At 55.0% G+C, this 21989-nt stretch overlaps 1 protein-coding gene across 2 annotated transcripts; it reads right to left on the bottom strand.

Annotated features, from left to right (window-relative positions):
* Positions 1–9328: 9328 nt before the first annotated feature.
* Positions 9329–19119, bottom strand: HRH2 (histamine receptor H2). 2 transcript variants are annotated; one of them, XM_015876415.3, is made up of 4 exons: positions 19001–19119; positions 14015–15521; positions 11928–12071; positions 9329–10394 (listed from the first exon to the last, which is right to left on the bottom strand). In XM_015876415.3, exons 2-3 carry the CDS (start codon positions 15106–15108, stop codon positions 12053–12055), a joined length of 1113 nt encoding a protein of 370 aa, XP_015731901.1. In that variant the 5' UTR covers positions 15109–15521; positions 19001–19119; the 3' UTR covers positions 9329–10394; positions 11928–12052. The 2 variants fall into 2 exon arrangements, with proteins under 2 accessions (XP_015731901.1, XP_085375404.1); XM_085519278.1 differs by lacking the exons at positions 9329–10394; positions 11928–12071; positions 19001–19119 and adding an exon at positions 12973–13096 and having other exon boundaries at positions 14015–15263.
* Between the last annotated feature and the right edge of the window lie 2870 nt (positions 19120–21989).

The raw sequence follows: 21989 nt of genomic DNA on the forward strand, positions 1-21989 counted from the left end.
CCCAGATTCAGTGTCCTTCTTCCATGGCTGCTGTCCCACACCATGGGGACAAAGCCCATTGCTGGCCATGAGGTTGTATGGGTGCCACCTGGGATACGGGGTCCTCTATGTCTGCTGGGTATTGGGTGCACCACCCCAGCAGGCAAAGCACTGTGGGATCTCCAAAATCTGAGGTTGGATGAGCAGGGCAAGTGCAAGGGATGGGGACCAGGACCCTCATCTTTGTTTCTGCAATAGGTTCAGCCATTGGCACTGCTGATCTCCCTTTGGAAAGTAGGTTCCCTCCTCTCTGCCCTGCAAGGGGCACAGGATGGACACGCTTTAATGCAGCGCAGCTCTGTGAGGGTCTGCTGCTCACATTTCCCTCCCCATGGCATCCTTCACCCCCTGGGCACAGTGGCATGGGGTCAGCCAGCCCCACTGCCTTGCGTGCCATGCTGCTCGTCGCACCGCCGCCGCTTGTCATGGCCTTCATGCGGGGATGGTGCAGGCTGGAGCTGCTGATGAATAAATCAATCCCCCTCGGTGCTGAGGCTGCAAAACACGGCTGCGAACACAGGAGCAGCACTTGGGCCACGGGCCTGATGGCCGAGGAGGTGCAGCTGTAAATCCCCTGTGTGGGCACTGCGTCCCAAGCAGCTGAGTGGGAAGCTCTGATTGCTTTGGTGCCATGATTTATTTATTACAGTGCTCCATTGGCAGGCTCACACGCTCTGCCCCACATTCTGCCCGGATGCTCCTGCCTGCAGATGGGAGCGATGGTGGGAAGGACTGTGGGTGCTGTGGGTCCCTCTCCTTCACCATGCCATGCTGTCATTGTCAGCCTGCTGTCACCCAGCTGCCATTGCCGTGCCAAGGATCCTGTGCCCCTCTGTGTGAGCGGAAGGATGATGCTGTGCCGCTGACCTTTCCCCAGCTCTGAGAGCACTTTAAGGCTCAGCCAGGCTCCCGCTGCTTCCCCTGCGCTGTGCCAAGAGCAGAATCATCCTGTGCCCTGTGCTGACGTGAGGACAGAAGGAGGTGCTGGGACACCTCCGTGTCACCCCGCAGCCACACTCGCTGCTGGTGGCTCTGATTTGCCTTTGTCTGTCGCCTCCAGCTGCCTGCACCGGAGGAGATGGAGCTGCAGGGTGCGTTCTGCTGCCGTGCTGCTCATAAATAAACCCCGGTAATGAGTTGGGCTTTGGTGGATGGGCAGGTGGGGCAATAATCCCCCGATTAAGTGGACGAGGAAGGCAGTTAAGTGCAGAAAAACCACAAATAAACAATAATAAGAATAATTTAGGAGCAGGGAGGAGCTGAATCCCTTCGCCTTTCCCGGGCAGCACGCAGGGCCAGGAGCACTCTGGGAAGTGTAGTTTCCTCCCTGCTGACATCCTCTGCTGGCAGGATGGAAATCTCTCAGCCTTTCTCTCCATTCCTCCCTTTGTTCCCAATTCAAGAGTCCCATGGATACCAAGGCAGCTCCCCTAGGGACTGAGAGCAGGTGGGGAGCTGGGCTGCAGCTGGGTACCCCTGTGCAAGGGGTTGAGCAGGGAGCCCCCAGGGAGCATCACTTCTTTCCTTCTCAGGATGGAAACATGGGTTAGGGGAGGGGGGTTCTGCATGGTGTGGGCTGTGCACTGCAGGGCTGTGCAGGGTGCTGGTGGGGTGCAGACTTTGTCCCTGCACCCCAGGTGGTGGCAGACCCCCCGGTGAGCCCAAGCACTGATTTGGCACTATTGATCGTGGCTGCACGCCACGTGTGTGTGCATGATGCCGAGCTCACAGGACAATCAATAGTCGTTTTTCTCCCCAGCCTTCACCCTGCTAATGGAAACAGCTGCCCTTATCATTTCTCACCCAGGTGCTGGGGGCTCTCACGTCATCCTCATGGTCCAGGTGCTTGGGTAGCTGCACTTAGCCATAAGCAAACACTTTTAAGCAGAGGTCCTGCAGCTGCAGGAAATGTGCTTCTGCGGGATGGTTGCTGCCCTCGGTGCACATGGGGGCAGGAGGGATGCTCAGCCCTGGGGAGGCAGCGCTTTGCCACGGGTTCTGCAGCAGAGGAGGGACTCAAGGCAGACCCCATAATCCCTGTGTGAAGTGTAAGTAAGAAGTCGTTGGGGTGTTTTCTCCTCAAGCTGGGAGTGTGCAGCCTGGTCCTTGTAGGGAGAGGCAGGGCAGATCCATCAGGGCTCCCGCTGTGCAGATGAGTAGTTGCAGTCACAAAGCATTGCGGAGTGAAGCCAGGGAGAAGGTGGCTGCGTGTTCTGACGCTGGGTAACGGTCAGGTCCAGCCCCGTGGTACCGGGTCCGGGTGGTACCGGGTCCGGGTGCTGCCGTGATCCGGTTTCAGAAAGCGGGTGAGGAGATGCTGCCCTTCACGGCACGCTGCCGAAGATCGATGTGTTTTTGAAGTGAAACTCGGAGTTTTTACCCGGAAACAACGCGGACGCCTGCTCCGAATGCTAAGCAGCTCCTTGGGAGGACGTCCCCCAGCACAAAGGGTAGCGTGGTGCTCAACCCCCCCACTCAGCTCCGCGCTGGAAGAGCCACAAACCAATGCACGCACCAAGGCAGCCCTGCGGGGCCTCCTGCACAGTGAATGGAAGTGATTTTCACCTCCTTTCATGTGTAAAACCACGCTGGAGAGCAGAGAACAACTCCCCAGCAGCACGGAGGGGGCTGCACGCTCACAGCAGGTGACCCAGCTCAGAGCTCGGTGCGGGGACAGGAGGGACCTGGCACACAGCGCTGCTCCGTGCCACCGAGTGGGGATGTGCCACGAGGGCAGAAGTCACCGAGACCGATGGCGGCTCCTTGGGAACCGCAGTAATCTCATTCCGGGAGCAAATCACATTCCCAGCAGCCAAGGACATGTTAGGTCTTAATAAAAATGGTAATTCCCGGCAGATTGATTTGGGAGCAGGGAGTGCTGCTTGCTTCCCATCGCTGCTGCCCTGGGGGTTGGAGGTGGTGATGGGCAGCAGCGTGGGGCAGCACTGGGTTTTGGGGTTATGCAGCATGGGCTGGGGGTTGGTACAGCTGTTACAGAGCTCCCTCTGCTCTCATCCTGTAGGACATGGCTGCTGTGCCCTGCCCCAGTGTGCACCCAAACGGCCCCGAGGGTCAGAGCTGTTTGTTTGCAGTTTCCTAGGAGAGAAATCACGTTTAGGGGGGGGAAAACAATTAAATTAATTAATCACACACCTGAAAAGAAAATGTGCCTGCTCAAGTGCACATCGGGGATAAATGGTGTGCTCCAAATTAGACAATTTACAGCTTGGGTAAGTAATGAGAAAACCCATCCTGGCGTGAAAGCAGAGTGGGAGAGAGTGACCTTGGCTCAGGGCTCCCTCCCTGCACCCCAGAGCCTGCATCTCTCCCACTGCACCTTCATTGCTGCTCACTCCAAGCCCCACATTGGCTCAGCTCTGCCAGTCAAGGTGGCTCCTTCCCTTCAGTTTCCAGCAGGGGTTTGGGGTGAGTTCTGGCTTCTTTTGAGTTGTGAGCTCCCTCAGGAGCAGGTCTCAGCCCAGAGATGGCAGAGAGGAGGAACAGACAGGAAGGGGACAGATGGAGCAGGGAGTGGAGGGAAGGGACCCCAGCATAGAGGGGCACCCCACTGCGCCCCAGCCCCCCCTGGCCTATGCTGGCCCTGCAGTCCTCCACTGTGCAGTGCGTGGGAGGGCTGGCAAGGAGCAGGCAGCTCTCCAAGCTTTCCAGCAAGAAGAAAATCATTTTTTTTTCCTCCCTTATTTTTCTGGGTAGGGCGTCCCAGTGCGTTCTGCGATCATGGGGATTTAAAGGGGCTGAGCCCTGGTGTCAGTGCTCTGGGTTGGGGCAGAGGGGATGGTTGGGGTAGGTGGATTTATGTCACAGAGCTCAGCTCTGCTCTGTGCACGGGCTGTGGGGCTGTGCAACACACACAGGGACTTTGGGGTCCCCTCCATCCCACACCCCTAAGCCTCAGCTGAGCAGCCAAAATGTGACTGAGCCAGTGCTGGGGGGAGGTTAGTCCCCCACAGTTCCCACCTCTGCTGGGAGCCACCTCCGAAACCAGCCAGCTAATGATGCGTTGATGCAGCAGATGGGGGCCCTGATGCTGTATGGATTAAGCATGCAGATGGATGTACGGCACTGCGGTGCCTCCTGGCCTCCCCGCTTCCACCCCCACCACTCCTGTGATATTTGGATCCCCGGTCTGAGTGCGGATGAAGGGCAGGCGGATGGGATGCTCTCTCTGGGTTCTGTGGGGTTGTGGCACAGCACCATAGGCTTTGAAAGCTGTTCTGAGTCCTCAGATAGTAGACTGGGGCTATCCAGAGAGGTTGCTCTGCATTAGCCCACTGCAGGAGTCCTGCAGCCCCCCTTAGAACTGCAGAGTCCCCCCCTTCTCAACATGGGAAGGAAACTCCCTCCACCTGCAGCAATGCTCCCCTTGTCCCCACCGCTGCGGCGCAGTGCAGCTCCGTTATCTCCAATGCCTGGGAGCAGGGAACGGATTAATATTCATCACCAGGGAGCGGAGCATATGGAATATGAATAATGCTAATTGTGCCTGTATAGATTTAGCGTAAGAAGCTTCCATGCATTAAGGAGGGAGGGAATTAGCCCTTCTCCAAAGTGTTGCAGGTTCATTTGCGGTGAAGGAACACCCGCCCGCCTGCGGATCTTGGGAAGCAATGGGGATAAAACTTCTGTCCCACGCCAAGTGCAGGGCTGGGGATGTGTGGGTGGGCGCACACCCCTGCACAACACGAGAGATGGAACAAAGTCGGTCACTGCAGATGCAGAGGAGGAAAGGAGATGCCTGCAGCTGTGCAGCCCTGCTGCCGTCCGTGGGCTGCTGCTGCTGGACCCCCACCTACCTGCACAGCAGCTCTCAGCCTACATGTGCTGTGTACTCCTGAGGCTCACAGCTGCCCCTGTGCAAAGCAGAGCACTGCGTAGCCAGAGCTGAAGTGGTTGCAGCTAATGAGGCACCGGGGGGTGAAAGGATTCCATTTCTTCACCATCCATCCCTCCTGCCCGCCGGGGATGGTGCTCTGTGCCCTGTTTAATCGAATCAGCTCATGGCAGCCTGGCAGCTTTAATAAGGTCAAGAGGAGAAGGTTGATGTGTGTAGCCCGGCAGTGGGCTGGGTGCTGCGGGGATGGGGACATGTGTGTCCCTCTTGCAGTGTCACTGAGCCCCCTCTGTGCCAAGTATGGGCACATGTGGGGAAGAGCTCAGGTTGGCACAGGGCTGCCTGTGGAAATTCTTCAGCCTGAGGATGGGAAAAATCCAGGTGCTGCTTGTACCCAGGATGTGCCTGTTGTCTGCAGCATCAGGGGGAAGGGGAATCACTGCGTGCATCTCTCCTGGGCCACCAGTTGCAATCTTCCCATCCTTGACCACTGTCATCTCTCCCCCTTCTCTTCAGAATCACTGAGAACGTGGGATTCCTATTCCTGCACTTTGATCTCTCCAATTTTCAGCTCATTCTGGCTGCCTTATAGGCACTAATCCCTCTGCAGGCATCGGAGAGAATCCACCTACACTTCATGCAGCAATCACTTAAGTCTTATTGTGTAAATAAAATCTCAAACACGAAATCCTTAATCCTTGATGGCTGAGCCTCCGATACCCGCTCCTCCGTGTCCTGCCTGATAGAGGGTGGAAGAGGGGAAGGCTGTGGCCGTGCTCACACATATCCTGGATCAAGCATCTGTGGATGCTTCTAGCCCTGGGCTTTTCCTCTCTCCCCACTGGTCTGATCCCCTCCCCGCTCATTGCATTTGTTCGAGCTCAGGGGCTGATCAAGCCGGGTGATGTTTGGAGTCTGGGAATATTTCAAATGCAAATTCCCCTTTGGTAGATCGTAGAATTTGCTCCTTCTTATGAAGGGAACCTCTGGGAAGAGCTGAGCTTGGCGGCCATCAGGGCTGAACACAGACCTCTGTTGGAGGGGGAGGGAAATCACTGCCTCTCATTCCTGCTGCCTTTTTCTCCCCCTCCCCGTCCCTTCGTTCCTGGGCCAACACTTGTGAGATAACCGTCACTGTCACCAGGAGCAGGAGGCGGCTCAATTTCCCTCAACCACAGCTGGAGAGCGGTGAGGTAAGGGCTGTGGGGTCAGCAGGAAATCCTGCTGCTTTCTGGGTGCCAGGCAGGGAGGGGGGAATCACGGTGGCTCTTTCTGTAAGCCCAGAATTGATGTTTCCCTCCCCGGCGATCAGGGTGCTGCTGATATATTATTGTCTCTCTCTCTCCCAGCTCTGAAATTAAAGCTTTCACCACTTTTCTCACTGCAGTGCGTGTGCGAGAGAGAGAGATTTACACTTTGCTTCCCCGTTCAGAAATGGAGCGTGATTTTCCAGTGGCTGCAGACGTGGGGCCTGTCCTGATGCATTGGGATGGGCTGGGGGGGAAGGAGCCCCCATCTGCTACTGGAGCTGCTAATTTCCCCCCTAAACAGACAAATGAGAGCATCTCTAGGGAACAAAATACAACAAAAATAGGACTTCTGCCAGCCCCATCCAGGATGCAACATGCAGATCACGTCTCGTTTTGGGGATGGGAGGGAGAAGGGGGTGCAGAGGTGCACAAAGCAACCTGGATATGGCAGGGTGAATCCCTCAGCTTGCAGCTCTGGGGGATTTCTGGAGCTGTGCATGGGTTAAAGGCACCCAGCACACTGGGGCTGCAGCAGAACGCCGGCCCCTCGCCTGCCCAGCAACAGTTTCACCAATGGGGAGAATAACAACAGAGAGAAGTTCAGTGCTGTGGGGTATCTCTGGAGCTTGTGCTGCAGGTATGGGGCAGGTTGGGGGCACTCTGCAAACAAAGACACCCTGAGGAGCATCCGGAGCCTCATAAATAAATGCTGGGTGAGAAGGAAAAAGGATTTGAATTTCAACTTTGATGCATAATGTGCTTTCTCTCGAAAAACAGCCTTCTTGGCAGGGACCAGGCAACTTCCCACTAAATCTCCTGGAAAAGCGCGTTACCAGTCGCAGAGATAAAACCTCAATGAAACATCAGTGTGCTACCAAACTCACTGCTCCCTCCCCAGCCATGTGTGCCCTGACCCTGGGGGTGCCTGGGCTCCTCTGGCCCCATCTGAGCTGAGCACCAGGAGGGTGTTGGGGTGTATCCAGCCCCTTAATGAAGGGTCTAATCACCCTGGAAAGAGCAGTGGACTTATCTCAACCTTGAAGCAGGCTGAGTGAGTGGAGCGGGCACGCAGCCCTCGGGGAGGGATGGCGGAGGGGGGCCGAGGGGGCCTTTTTCCTTTTGAGCTATTTGCAGATGTATCAACGGAGAGAACAAAACCCCACAGCTCTGCTGGAACGCCTGTCCCCGTTGTCCCCAAGGTGTCCCCGTGTGCCCTTGCTGCCATCCCCTGTGCGAGTCCCATCCTCCCACTCACAGAGGGCTCCGTGATGACCACTAAAATCAGGGCAGGGGGGCTGCTGGCCAGGGCATGTGGGCTCTATGGGGTCCCCTCTCCTGCTGAAGCCACGCGGTGAGCACAGTGGTGCAATGGGGCTGTGCACAGAGCCTGCCTCTCCCTCAGGAATGAGGACAAATGACCCAAATATAGCCTGGGGTCGGCACAGCCCAGGGACGTGCAGGAGATGAGGATCATTTATTGCTCTGCAGTGTGATGTTTGCAGGGAAAGGGAGCCCTGCGCGGTGGGCATTGCTGCTGCCACGGAGGGAGGGGACTTTGTGAGCTGCTGAGGGAGAAGGATTTCTCTGGCTTGGCTTGTTTTGCTGCAGAAAGGCGGTTTCAGTGCTGAGGGTAAGGGAAATGAGACAGAAAAACGCCTCCCATTAAGCAAAAAGGATGGAGAACCATGCGTAATGGTGCTGCTGCAGGGGCTGCGGGCACTGGGTTTGCATCCTCACACCAGTGCCTGCAGGAGCAGCAGCACACACACAGTGTGCCATGTCCTGCTCCATCACCACCCCATGGACACGGGCAGCTCCACTGTGCCATCACATCACTCTGCCTGTGTGGTGTCACCCTGCGTGGATTCAGTGTTGGCCGGGGATGCTCCTGCTTTGCCGTGTTAGTGTGGGGGGCTGGTGGTCCCCAGCCTGTGGGCTGCCAGTGCTGGCATCTGCAAGGTCCTGGGCTTCCCCACTGAGGACATGGGGTGTCAGTGGCTGGACGGATGGACAGGTCTCCATCATGCAGCTGTGGTGTCATCTTGGTGCCTGGGGACACCAAACCCTTGGGACCTGAGCTAAGGGCGGACTTCTGGGAGGTGCTTTGAGGTGGGAGATGATACCGGACTCCGAGGACCCCGGCACTGCTGCCCTGTGGGGCTGGAGGTGACCTGAATGGGGACACGTTTCTGTCCTACTTGTGCCCTCTAGTGGCTCTGTCCTCCCTCCGGTCCCACGGCCACATGCCCGGCGGTCCCACGGCACGGAGACCTCAGAGCCAGAGCTGTTTGGTGTGCGATCCCATTGCGTTTTATTGAAGAAAACTAAATCTTGGGACTTGCAAAACAAAGTTTCTCTCTCTCTCTCTCTTTTTTGTTTGCTTGGGGCTGCTTTCTACCTTTCCATCTCTGTTTAATTACATGAGAGCCCAAAAAACCCCAACAAGGATTTCTTCTTCTTCTTCTTCTACTGATGTTTCTCTTTTATATAAAAGAAATAAACCAGTCCTTTGCTACACTCCTGGGAGGGGGACACACCAGAGTGCCCTACAGCAGCTCCTATATCCCCTCCCCACAGCCCTTTCTGTGCCTTTGGGTCCTACCCGGAGCTGTGGCTGCATCCCTGAAGAGCCCAAAGGATGGAGGTGTCCCTGCACACTTGGCTGGCAGGAAGATATTCCTATCTGAGAAAGCAGATGTTGCTTAGGAGCTTTCTAAGCGCTTTCTCCTCCCTCTCAGAACTGCTGCTTGGAGAAAGAATTTAATCCCCTTTTGTTGCACATACAGGGGAGAACAAAACCAAATGCCACCTGGAAAAGTTTCCTGCTGTTGTTCTGCAGGGTTTGGCACCAGGATCTGGATGAGCTGTCACTGCAGTGGATGGGATCAAAGGGCGACAGGTGCTGGCACCTGGAGATGGGCTTCACCCCATGCTGACACAGCACCAACCCAGCCCCATGGCATCAAACCAAGCAGCACCAGGGCTCTGCCAGCGTGGTGAGGGGCTGCAGGGCTGCAGCCACGCAGCTGTTCTGCATTTTGGATTTCTCCCCCTTCCAGCCTCGTTAGTATTGAAATTAAAAACAAGTGCTTGCAAGTTGGTGGCTGTTCTCCAGGACCCCAATTAGTAAATCTCTTCATCCCCCCAGGGCTGCAATCTAATAATAATAAAAAAGAAAACACACAACAACCCCAAACAAGCCCCAAACCTTGTTTGATGGATCGGGAGTGCTACCAAAACAGTCGGGAGCGGCTCTTCCTGCTTAGTACGGTAATTAAACACTTCAATTGCAATTATTTTTGCAATTAGATCAGTCTCTAATTGTTATCATAGGTGGCAGAGCTTTGGGTGGGGTGCGTTTTTCAGATCTTCCTCCCTGAGTTGGGGGGGAAGGGTGGATGTTATGGGTATTTCTGGCCTGGCACAGGGTGGGGGGGGGGCTATGGGACAGAGAGGGGCCGGGTCTGGAGCCGCAAGCAGAGGGAGCTCCGAACACATAATGCTGCCCGGTCCGGGGGGGCTGAAGCCGCTCTGCTGCCCCCACTGCCCCCCCCGCTCTTGGAGTGCTGTATGTGAGCGCAGCGGAGAGGAAGGGGTGGGTACAGAGGGATGGATGGAGGGGGGGGGTTAGAGGGGGCTCTTCTCGAGGCAGAGTGTGCTTGGAGAAATCAATCGTGCCGTTCTGCCTCTGTGTTAAACGGGATTTTATACGGCTGAGTTCTGCCCAGGCTCGCTCGCTTATATCCCGGTTTTGCAGACTCGGCGTTGAGCTGCTGCGGGTTCGGAAAGAGCCTGGGGCAGCCTCGCTGCTTGGTGGCTCCCGTGACTCTGGGTCATCTCTCCTTGCCGGGGGGCTGAGGGTGTGAAGACCACAGAGAGCAGGGGACGCCCCGTATCCCCGAGGTGGAGCTGCTCTTTGCCCCGTGAGGATGCTGCAGGGATGCACGTGTTGTGATAGTGGCCGTCTATAGCCCCCTGCTGCCCTGCCCCACCGGGACCCTCTGGGAGGTGGATGTTTCCCTTTGACGGAGCACCGGGGGGCGCAGTGCCTGTCCTGGTTTGGGCTGTCTGGCACCGAGGTTGCTGCTATATCTCCTTTTCTTTGCTGTGCCTGATCCCCAGACCTGCTGGGGGTGTGCCCTGGCTCTCATGGTGCAGGTTCTTCTGTGCTCCTGGGAAGAAACGTGGGCAGGCAGAGGCCTTTCCAGCATCATCTGGGGAGGCAGCAAGTGCCACGTACCAGCACAGGGATCCTACAGGGGAACAGAGAGACCATTCAAAGCACGTGCAGGTATTTCCTTGCCCCATGTTCCACTTCCTGCCGCACGAGGGATTCTGCATTAAGCACTTGTTGTGGTTGGGGGGGGTCTATGGTGTGATGCTGAGAGGATGTTCTCAGCAGAGTGCAGCTGTGTGCTCAGAGCTGTTGAGGGGCAGAGCTCAGCAGTGTTACCCAGAGCTCATCTTCTGATGCTCCCTCAGAGGAGCTGTATGTTGCTTTGTGGCTTTCTCTGCTCACTCTTCCCCTCTCTGTGGGCCAGCAGCAGTGGCTGTGCTGTCACATCTGTGAATAACTGAGTCAAAGTGACACTCGTGGGCGTGCTGGGGTCAGCAGTGCTCTGCCTCAGAGTGATCCCTCTCCCTCCTTTGCAGGTGGGTGCTGCAGGGCTTTGCTTGGCTCCTGTTGAGGTGCATTCAGATCAGCCCTCGCATGAGGTGATGTTTCCTGTCCTCACTTCTATGTCAGAGAGAGGAAATCTGTGGCCGCAGCAGGACCTCAGATCTGCAAACCTCTGCCTAGATTGACTGTGCTTTGCCGTGCTGATTAGATTAGAAATCTCTTGGGGGAGGTTGGCATCTGGTCTCTGCTCTGTGGAAACTAAATGTTGTTCAGAAGATGTGTGCACAAAGAGCGTGACTGGAATTGGCTGCTCCTCTATTCTGCTGGCTGGGAGGTTTGGGACACCTCCAGCTTGGGGTTGGGGTGGTGGTGATTTCTCCCCCTGGGAGCAGTCTCTGTGCTGTGCTCTCCCCATGCTGTCACCTCCATATGTCACAGCCAGGGACTTACACCCCAGTGGGGCCCCATACTTGGGGCTGTCAGCATGACCTTGGCAGGGGTGTGCTCCTCTAGCCTGCCATGTATGGGTGACCTCATTTTTCACCCCCTGGGCTCAATCAATACAGGAGAGCCCACGTTATCAGCATGCAGAGTTTGAGAGAGAGAGAGAGAGCGTGGAGGTCAGGATGACCTTGCCCAGTCCTTGCAGGGGAGGGCTGCACAAAGTGGCTCTCGGGAGCTCAAGGGTATCCCATTGCACAGGGGCAAATGGCCATATCCTCTGCATAGTGCTGCTGGGGACAGTGGAGATAGCCAGTGTCAGTGTCTCAACCTGGCAGCCCAGTCAGGTGGTGACTTATGGCATTAATGTAGGCTTGAGAGAAAACAGTGTGCTGGAAAGCTGCTATTTGGCACAGCTGCCTCTGCAGTGCGTAGTGGCAGCTCTAAACATGGACAAGGGGAGCTGGCAGCATCTTCCAGAGCATCATGAAGTGTTTTCTTGTGCCCTTGCACTTCAAGAGCAGCTGGAGAAAGAGAAGGGATAGCTCTGGGCAGCTGCCCTGGGTTTGGAGAGCAAATGCTCCCAGAGGGAGGATGTACCTCTGGTGCTATTGTTCCCTGCATGACTGACTTTTGGGATGGGATGTCTTGACCTGGAAAAATGCAATGGATGTTCCCATTCATTAAACACAGCAGCACCCTGAGACCCCAGTCCTGTACTCACCCTGCAGACCTTGCCTCTACTCTCAGGTTTCTCCCCAAGGGAAATCCAGCTGCGTCCTTTCAGCCTTGCAGGGTGATGGAAGAGAGCAGCCAGGAGTGGAGGCCGGGAGGTGGGGTGGCTGAGGCTCATGGGAAAGCTCTGTCACTAGAAAGAGTGAAATTGCACATGGAGATGTAAAGAGATGAGTTGGTGCCAGTGTGGGTGAGCCTGAAGGCTTTGCTCTGCACACACCAGTTGATGCCTGCATGGAGTTGAGCCCATAGGAAGGAACAGGATGTTGTGGCTGGGGCAGGTCCCGTCCCATGAGAGTTGGACTCTGCTTTCCATTACTGCTTCTTCAGTGAGTTCTTTCCCTGCTTAATGTGTGGCAGGAGGTGAGGAGTTGCTGCCCTCCATTGCCCTGCACACTGCCCATGGAAATGCAGGCTGTGTCACAATGGCTGTGGTGCATGCTTTTTCCATACCGGGGATGGGGCTGACCCCTGTCCCTGTGCTTGACATCCCCTGAGACCACTCAGATTTCTCCAGTGCTCTTACTAATGGTTGCTTGTATTTTTCATGTACTTTGTAACAGGAAGGAACATAATGGGTAATATTTCAAAATGCTTTCCCCTGAACAACCCCATGGGGCTGCTCTAGGCAGAGCTCTGCTGGGCTCCAGTCTTATTTGGAGGGAGATATGGGTTTGTCAGTGATTTGTGCTGTTCTGTCACTGTGGCTGGAGGAGAGGGACCGTGTTTCTATGAGCTCAGGGTGACGTTGGCTGTAGGGGTCTGGGTGACTCCTGCATGGTCCTGGGGTCTCAGACACCCAGTATGTGGGAAGGGGAGGAAGTGGGAGAGGCCCATGCCATCCTTGGTGCATCATTTCTAGGTAAGTGAGTAGTCAGATAAACAGGGAAAGTAAAACCAATAACTGAACGTTCGGCCCTCAAATTGATTTTTATCTGATCACAAGCAGAAACCACAGCAGTGATGCTGGCTGGTACGGGAAAGAGCTCTCTGGTTTTTGAAAGGTCAAGAAACATCCCTGTCCTTGTGTCTTCCCCTCTGCTTCCTGCAGTGCCCAATATGTGCCCCAATGCAGCACTGCCTGCTATTCAGCCTCTTCCCTCCAATGTTCTGCTTCATTTGGGCACAAATCCAGAGAGGAAACATTTATTTCTCCTGCTGGAAAGAGGTGAGAGATGCTCACCTTCTTACTGATCTCATTCAAGTGCACTCAAGTATTAGAAAGGAGCCAAACCCGCCCAACTGACTGAGCCCCAGCACCCGATCCAGCCTATTGCTGTGTCCTCCCCCAGTGTTCTCTGCTCTCCCCTGGGTATGGGCTGTAATGCTGTGCAGGAACCAGCTGCTGTTTTGCACTGCACAAACAATTTAGTTAAATAAAATCCCACGTGGTGCTCTACAGGAGCAGCACAGGTCTCCTTCCAGCCCCATCTGTGTCTGCAGAAGCATCTTTGCTGTGCCTGGTGTGTGTCTGAGCCTGATACAGGCTGAGCCTTTCGCGCAGCTCTGCCCTCTGCTTCACCTCCCTGCTTTCTCCTTCCTAAGGCTTCACACTGTGTCTTGGGAATGGTATCAAGGACACGTGCAGCAGGGAGTGAAAGAACAGCTTATCAGTGGGATGGAAAGTTTCTGGGCTATCGGGAAGGGTTATCAGTTGCCACTGCCTAGAAGTTAGATTAAGGTTTGGGAGCAGCAGTTCACATCATGGCACAGCATGTGTCTGTGTTCTCCTTATCTCAGGTGGGCCAAGAAGGTGCAGGCTGATCCCATGGGATGGGGATGCCTGGGCACAGTGCGTGTTTCCCATCCATCTTCCCCATCACTACACCCCTTCCAGGGTCCTGTCCCTGGTGATGCTTGGGGTACTGCTGTGGGGAGATTTATGGCTCTATGTGTGGATGTTTGTGTTCCTAGAAAAGTTTGCCAACCTAATTTTAGCTGTTTTTGCTCCAGAGATGGGAATGGAACTTGCTGTTGGCTGAGCTTGCTGCTGGGGCAGACTGAGAGCAGCAGTGCTGGGTGTCTGAGCTGATGGGGTCCTAGGAGACCAGCAGTGTGATTGTGGGGGGCTCTTACCTCTGCAGGGCTCCATCTGCCAGCAAGGAGCCCTTCCCGTTCCTCATCTCCAGCTTCAGGCATTTCCCCTCCTGCCCATCCAGGCTTTCCCCGCAGCTCCTGCCCCGGGGCTGACTCTTCTGTAGGGAGCAATTGGGGTCCCCTGTCCTCCAGCAGTGCAACAAGTGCTGGTATGCCACCCGAAAATCTCTGTTGAACGTCCCATAGAGGATGGGGTTCAGTGCTGAGTTGGCGTAGCCCAGCCAGAGTACGATGGACATGGGTGTGCCTTTCACACTGCTGTCCCCCCACACCCCTCGGTATGTGAACACTGTGAAATAGGGGAACCAGCAGACAATGAAGGCTCCCATCACCACTGCCAGCGTCACAGTGGCTTTGTGCTCCTTCACCATGGGTGGCATGGGGCTGTTGCTGCTGCAGCACCACGTGTGGTTTATCCTCTTGGCCTGTTCCCTCGCTATCTTGAATATTCGGTAGTAAGTGATGCACATGATGACCAGAGGGATGTAGAAGGTGAGCAAAGAGTCCACCAGCCCGTACACAGAGTTCACTTCCAGCTTGCACTCCCTGGTGCAGTTGGGTGTTGTGTTCTGGACCGTTGTCCCATTGGTATTCCATCCCAGGTGGATGGGGAGGAAGGAGACCATCAATGAAACTGTCCAAATAACAACCAAGCCCACGGCCACGCGGGATGGAGTGACCAGCTGCTGGTAGCGCAGCGGGGTGGTGACGGCGAAGTAGCGATCCAGGCTGATAATGAAGAGGTTGAGGATGGAGGCCGTGCACAGCATGACATCCAGGCTGAGGTAGATGTTGCACAGTGTGCTGCCGAAGGGCCACTCGCTGGTGAGCTCATAGAAGGCAGAGAAGGGCAGCACCAGCAGGGCCAGCAGCAGGTCGGTGATGGCCAACGAGACGATGATGCAGTTGGTCAGGCTGCGGAGCCGGCGGTCCAGAGTGACGGCCAAGCACACAATGATGTTACCACAGAGAGTGAACATGATGAGCAGGGCCAGGCAGGACCCGACCAGCAGCTGCAGGGGGAAGTCCATGGTTTTTGAAGGGTTTGTGAGGTTGCTACATGGATCCATCATGCAGTCGCATGGGTGGAATGGTTCTGCTCTCAGTGACTCTATAGATGCTTTGAGTGAGCCTCTACTGGGCAGTCCTGGAATTCCTTCCAAACCAGTCTTGGGCCTATGATGGCCTTGGAGATCACAGCAGGGTCCCCTTCGCACATTCAGCCTTGTCTACTGAGCATGATGTGACAAAGGAATGATGTTCCCCTGCAACTTTCTTGTGTGACTGGGTCCATCTGGGGCTGGAGCTGATCCCCGTGGCACTGCTGGTGGGTGTCAGCTGCTCCCTTCTCTCATGCAAAGGCCAGCAGGATCAGATGCTATGGGGTCAGGTCCCACGGTGCCTGGTGCCTGCCTTGCTCTGTGTGCTTGGGTCAGAGATGGTGGCCAGCAGTACTCATCAGGGAGCTCCTCTACCACAGGACAGCCTGCAAAGATAGCACCAGGTCAGGGCTATAGTGGGCAACAGTCCCTTGGGCAGCCCCTCCAGAAATAAATTGGGCATCTGCATCTCCCTGGTGCCTAGGCTCAATTAGACCTGAACTGGAAAGTTCTTTGGCAGCTGGGGACAGCAGACCCTGCTGGCTGCCTCTCGCTTTGGAGTGCCCATGCGGTGTAGGGGTGGTTTCAGAGGAAAGAAGTTCCTACAGGCTTGTGATATGAAAAAAAAAAGGGCTGGATTGAAATGAGGAAAGAGCTTTCCAGAGGGAGCGGTGCACTTCATTTATGCACTCTAGTAAAATTAATCAGCACTGCGTGATTCATGAGGCTCCGCAGCTGAACTTCTTAAACTCTGTGCCTCTAACAGCACTTTGAGCAGTTCCATGCCTTGTGCTGATCTCTGCTGTTAGCAGCCACGTGGCTCAACCAGCTCAGGGAGGAGATCTCCCATTACTTAGAGGCTCCTGCTCTACCCCAAGCAGAGCAAGATACAGGCAGGTACCAGGTGCTCTGAGGGGAATTGGGAGCAATGAACTCATGGAGGTGCCCCACATCGGGGCACTGGGATGAGGGTTGCAGGGAGGTGGCAGAGTGGCTCCTCACCTCCTGCTGCAGTACGGGCTCTTGCCATGGAAAGCTCTTCGTTCGTGCACAAAAGGATCATGGCATAAGCTGAGCGCTGCCTGCCTGCTGAAGGCAGCCAGGAGAACAGGTTGTTCTCAGAGAAGGGGGTATTTCCAAGTGAAACGGATGTTTTTCCCATTGCTTCTAACGTGCTGGAAATGGCAGGATAAATTATAGGGGGAGTAGCAGGTTTAGAAAAATACAGTGGGTGGATCAAAGCCTCCCGTGTAGCTGCTCTGCCACCCACCAACAGCCACTCCTGTGCCAGCTCACGTGGGCTTAGCTAAGGCTGTGCTCGTGGTCCAGCATCACTGCAGGGCAGGGGCACTGCTGCCTTCCTGGTGCACGTAGGGAACCTGGTCATGGTGCCCAGTCCTGGTGATGCTGGGTGAGACCCTCCTGGCAGGTTCTGCTCCTTCTGCTGTATTCAAAGCCTCCTGTGCAGGCCATGCTGACGTGGGGCAGCTGATCCTGCAGGCTGGGTCAGGAGGAGTTCTGCTCCTGTTAGCTGAGGGCGAGGAGCAGGCCCTCTGTATTTCTTGGGCAGGGAGTAGGAACATTTCCAAGTGTGACATGGAGCTGCCATCCATGGGGATGGAGCACCCATCTCTGCTGAGCTGCTACGAGCCTCTGTCCCTCCATGGGATGGGTCAGGACTCATGGGGTTGGGTGAAGGATGCTGCACCTTGGGCTGGTTCTAAGGCACAGCACTTGCAAAGGCAAAACCTGAACCCTAGTGTGAGACTGCCCTATATTCCATATTGTCTCAGGGAAACGTTCCCCAAGTGATGGCCACTGACACACAGCTCTGCAGGAGGAGTGGCATTGCATGGCGATGCATCCTGGCCTGGACCTGTTTTTGGTCAAAACTCTTTCCCCCGAAAGCAGAGAGCTGAGCAGTGCGGTGCTGCTGAGTCACCTTGTAGTTCCTTTCCCAGCAATATGGGGCTCTGACTGGACTCTGTCACTGCTGGGAGAGCTGGTCAGGCACCAGCTGTCTTCCTACAGACACTCTGGGGTTCCCTAACAGCCACATACTTCTGTGCTGTTTTCACTGCTTGGGGCAGCAACCTTTGCCTTTGGACCCTAAGTGTGTGAATTTGTGACATCCCATCTGGTTTCTGTTGAATTTGAGAACCTTTGCTTCATCTCCTGTAGCCATGAAGTCCCTTTTAAGGTTCAACAGTTCTCCGAAGATTCTCACCAGTACATTTTCTTAGAGAATTTCCATGTTCTGAATCAGGAACTCTAATGAAAGCTACTAAACAAAAATGTGTCTCTACTCTGATTTGTAAGGAACTATTTAATAGCCTTGAGTGCATTAGCTTCTCCTGTGGCAGCACGCTACAATCTTCTCCATCAGCCCGTCCTTTAACCTCACAGCTCCTGCAGTAATTCCTGCCTGAATGGATGCTTCCTGTTCTGTGGAAGCGTGTGGACTTTTGATCGGCTTTGTTCCCATATAAATGCTGATTATCTCCTCTAGGGCTGTGGCTGTGATTTGTTCATGAGAAATTCTCACTCACTCTCCCTTCTTCCTCCTCCTCCCTCACCTTTTAGCATCCTTTCCCCTGGTATTGTACGTTCAGGCACTTTGAACGCTTTTGCACGGAGGCAAATGGGATGTTGCACCTGGTTCTGCAGTGCCGGTAATGTTTGTTGCTCCCCATTTGTGTATTCCCTCTTCTGACTTAATAGGTTTGTGGCAAATGTATTAAAAGCAGATGGACAGGAGAGAGCACTTGGCGTGTGCCTGGACATGGCATTGGCTTTGGGGAGCATTTCCAGGTCCCCAGATCTGAGAGGTCCCCCTCTCCTGCATTAGTATGGAGCAGGGTGCTGGGACATCTCACATAGGGGCAAAACTGATTTCCTGACCCCACAGAGCTCGTGGCTTTTTCCAAAACTGTGCTCAAGTGTTTAATCAAGAGATTAAACACTTGGGTTCTGTGAGAGGTGCTTGTGACAGCGTAGTGCAGCGGGGAGGGGATTTTTTGCTGCCCCTAAAAAGGATGTTTGAGGTTTGGTGGTGGGGAACAGGCAGGGCTTGGGGGGCAAAAGGACCCCAGCAAAGGGCTGTTCCCATCTGGTGCTGTAAGCGTGCCCCACGTACACCAGCAGTTGCTTCCTGGGGGATAAGCAGAGGGGCTGGGAGGCAGAAGCCAATCCCATCAGGGCTGCAAGCCCTGGGAGAGCAGGAGCTATGTGTATAGGAGTGTTCAGGATAACCCTGAATGCATTCAGCCCAAAGACTGATACAGAAATAGGCAGAGAGCCTCCAGCACTGCAAAAGTTTGTTCTTCAGCAACTACATGAGAGGTGAAACTGAAAACAGAAGTGCTGGGCAGGCAGACATGATTTTTAGCTGCAGAAGTCAGAGCAGAGAAACTTGGATTCAGTTTCCTGCCCAAAGGCCACAGCTGGGTTTGGGGCACAGCATCCCTCTGGTCCTGGGGGCAACATCCCCTCCTGTGCCCGGGTATCAGCCCCGGGAAGCAGAGCAGCTGGGTCGGAATTGGAGGAAGGGCTTGGGCAGCTCGGAGCAAAAAGTTTACTTAGGAGCAAACCTCGTGGGGATGCTGCTGGGAAGAGGCTTGAGTGCTGAATCAGGGCAGTGCTGCTGCCCCGTGCCCCCTCTCTAACCCTGCTGTTCCCCCTCTGTCCGCTCCCACCAGTAGAAAACCCCAGGCTGCCTTCTGCTCCGGGCAGGGCGTGATGGAGATAGCACAGAACGCAGAGCGGAGCACACTCCCACCCAGCGACCCCTCTGAGCTCTCGCTTAGAAATCCCTTCAGCAGTGGAAGAATCAAGAGAAATAAAAAAAGTCAGGCAAAAGCTTTACCTGGGAGCGGTCCCGGAGTTGTGCAGCCCTGCAGCAGGTGGGAGCGAGGATCACCCTGTGCCGGAGCAACGCGTGTGCGAGCGGCAACCGCCCGCTCCTTCCCTCCTCCTTCCCCACCAATATCCAGGCAGCGCAGTGAGTCACAGCACCGGTGGGTGGGATCAGAACTCTGAACTCAGGCTCCGAGGTTACCAGCCGGTCCAAGTCGAAATGCTGGAAGGAGCCGGGCACGCTGCTTGTAGGGCTGCTCTGAGCCTCCCCCAGCGCATCCCCGAGTAGCTCTGCGTTGGCTGGTGTTGCTGCTCTCGGTGCAAACCTGGCTTTGCCGTTGATGCGAGCTTACGACGTGCTCAAAGCTCGGGCATCTCAGGGGGCTCGGAGAATGCAGGGAGAATCGAGGCTCTTTGGTTGCACGGGGAAAACAGAAGCAAAAAGGGGCAGAAAGCTGCAATGCGGAAGCGGGGAGCCCCGCTGCTGGGGTGTAAGTTTGCTCCTTTTGCAGCTCGAGGTGACAGGAGCAGCCCGTGCTGCTGTGTGTGTCCCAGGCTGGTGGCAGGGGTGCTCTGGGCTGAGAGCAGCGTGGGGCTGCACCGAGCTCTGCCGGAAGCATCCACTGCATGTGTGGTGTCACAGGGAGTTGAGCCAAGTGATAAGCAGCAGGGGTGGCCCTTTGTGCTTCTGGTGTCTTTCACTTGTGGGTTTCCACAAATACTAACTGCTGGGCCAGCTGTGTGGGGAGCTGCTCCCCCTTTCTGCTCTCCCCCTGGTGCTGGGCTGTCTGTGAGCTCCGTGGAAGACCATTTCCATTGACCATTTCCATGCCTCCCCAGTGAGCAACCAAGGGGCTGTTGTGTCACATTGCTCACCACGTGCACCCTGGGCTTCCCATGATGAATGGAGCTGGGCTGCAATCCTCACCTCCACCCCAGCCAAGCAGAGACCCCAGCAGCCCTGGTGCACACAGAAGAACGGTCTTGGTGTGTTTGTCTCCACAGACCCAAACCCAGCTCTGTATTTCACAACCTGGGAGTCTGCTGGAGCTTCAGAGTGTTCCTGTTGGCTGGCAGCAAGGAGGTGTGTGGGGAGGGAATGCTCTGCAAAACAAGGCTCAAATCTGCTCAGGAATGTTCACCATCTGAAATCGCTGGGGTGTTGCCTCCTTCTGCCCCTCAACTCTGCTCAAGGAGGGATCTTTTGGGCTAGAATCTGTCTGAGGATGGGAAGTACCCTGTAGGAATATGGAACTCTGGTTATGGGGGCAGAACCCCCTTCAGTCCCATTGCCCTTATCTCTTTCAACATAACGTTCTTGCTGCCTGGGGGCAAGAAAACCCCGCAGGCTCGGAGCTGAGAAAGCTCCATCTTCCCCTGGGGAGCTCACAGGGTTCAGAGCCCCATGAGGATCCAGCATGTGTAGTGATGGCAGGGACATGGGAGCTGGTGGTTGACCCACTGCTGACGACATCAGGGCTTGCCAAATAAACTCGTGGGCTGGGATATTCCCCATGTGGGCAGTCTCTAATGGGCAGTTTATTAAAGGCCAAGGCAATGCTGGGAACTGGGTGTTGGGAAATTACAAGTGAAGTTAGGGAAAGTCTAGGACTCCGGGAATAGAAGTGTAAAGTTTGGCAAATGAGGGGGCTTTGGGAAACTCTGACGGGGGCCAATGGGGCAGCATGGGGCTGGGGGTCCTGCTGGGCTCCAGCCATGGCCGGGTGGGCCCACACTGTGCAAATGGGACTTGTGAAAGGCTGCTTCCTCTATGGATGGGAGAGACTGATGGCTCACTCTGACCATTAGGACACACAGTACAACTAAAAGATGAGGATCTCCTAGATGTGTTCAAGTGGTTATACCTATCTGGAATGCTTGCTGGTCTAGGAATATCTTTGTCCCCAGGCACCTTTGCTATACCCAGACCAGGGAAGAAAAGGTTGCTCGAACCTTTTCCACCCTCCCGGATGCTGCAGTGCTGATCCCAGTCAGGCCCAGCAGGATCCCATCTGCTGTGCTGCAGTGTCAGACTGTGACGTATTCCTGTATGTTCTCATAGTGCAGGGAGAGGATGTTAGAGGTTTATTTCCAGTTTGCTGATCTAGACAAAGCTCTCCAGGCTCTAACAAGGACTGGAGGGTGCTGGATTGTTGGTATTAAGCACCCTGCAGCTGGCTAAGGGCTACATGTTTTACACTGATTGAAGCGGGTCCTCACCTCACCCTAGTGCAGCTGCCCATAGATGACATCTGGGGCAGGCATCTATTGGGGTGGCTGAAACCAGCTGTGATCTTAGTGGAGGCTGCAGAGCTCCATAGGTGAGGAGGAAAGCCTGTTTTGCAACCGTGAAGTAGGGCAAGAACCTCCCGACCCCTGAGAGGAGAAGCAGCCAAGGGCTTAGTCTGCAGAAATGAAGCTTAATTTAAATTTACTCACTGTGAGAGTCACATGCTGGAAAGAATTTCTTAAGAAAGTTGAGGTCAGACAGAGACCCAAAGGCAGCCTGGAGCTCAGCACCTGGCAATGCAACACACAGCCCTTGTGCAGCCACCAGTGTGAGAAGAGCTTGGGGTGAGGGTCCCACTGCCTGGATGGGGTCACTAAGTGGGGTGAAGGCTGAGGGACAGCTCTGGGGATACTGCTATGACAGCACCAGGCATATGGGTCGGAGCCATTGCACTGTGCAGGAAGGGCACGACCAAGGCCTGCAGGGAGCACATATCCAAATATATATATTTTTCCCTTACACAGCCTGGAATGAGGCCAAAAACCTAGGGCTGGAATCTCTCTCCAGACAATTAATTATTGTGGAGAGACAATTTGTTAAGCAAGAGAGGCTTTTAATTTGCAAGAGCTCATCTATTCTTATTGTATCTTTTAAGCTGAAGGAAGTGGAGTTGATCAAAATAGGCTGGGAATAGAAGATTTTAATTTAGAGGCTATGTTCAGTGTGCTGACAAAAATAAGAAGCGGCATTCTCAGAAGAACATGCTCCC

This window comes from Coturnix japonica, chromosome 18 (genome assembly GCF_054131305.1).
Source record: "Coturnix japonica strain WE chromosome 18, WE-NBRP24, whole genome shotgun sequence".
Classification (NCBI taxonomy): Eukaryota; Metazoa; Chordata; class Aves; order Galliformes; family Phasianidae; genus Coturnix; species Coturnix japonica.

Coding starts and splice junctions, on each gene's coding strand:
- HRH2 (XM_085519278.1), bottom strand. CDS start 15,108: ATGATGGATCCATGTAGCAACCTCACAAACCCTTCAAAAACCATGGAC. Junction 13,097..14,014: donor GCAGATGGAGCCCTGCAGAG/GTAAGAGCCCCC, acceptor ACCTCTTTCCAG/CAGGAGAAATAAATGTTTCC.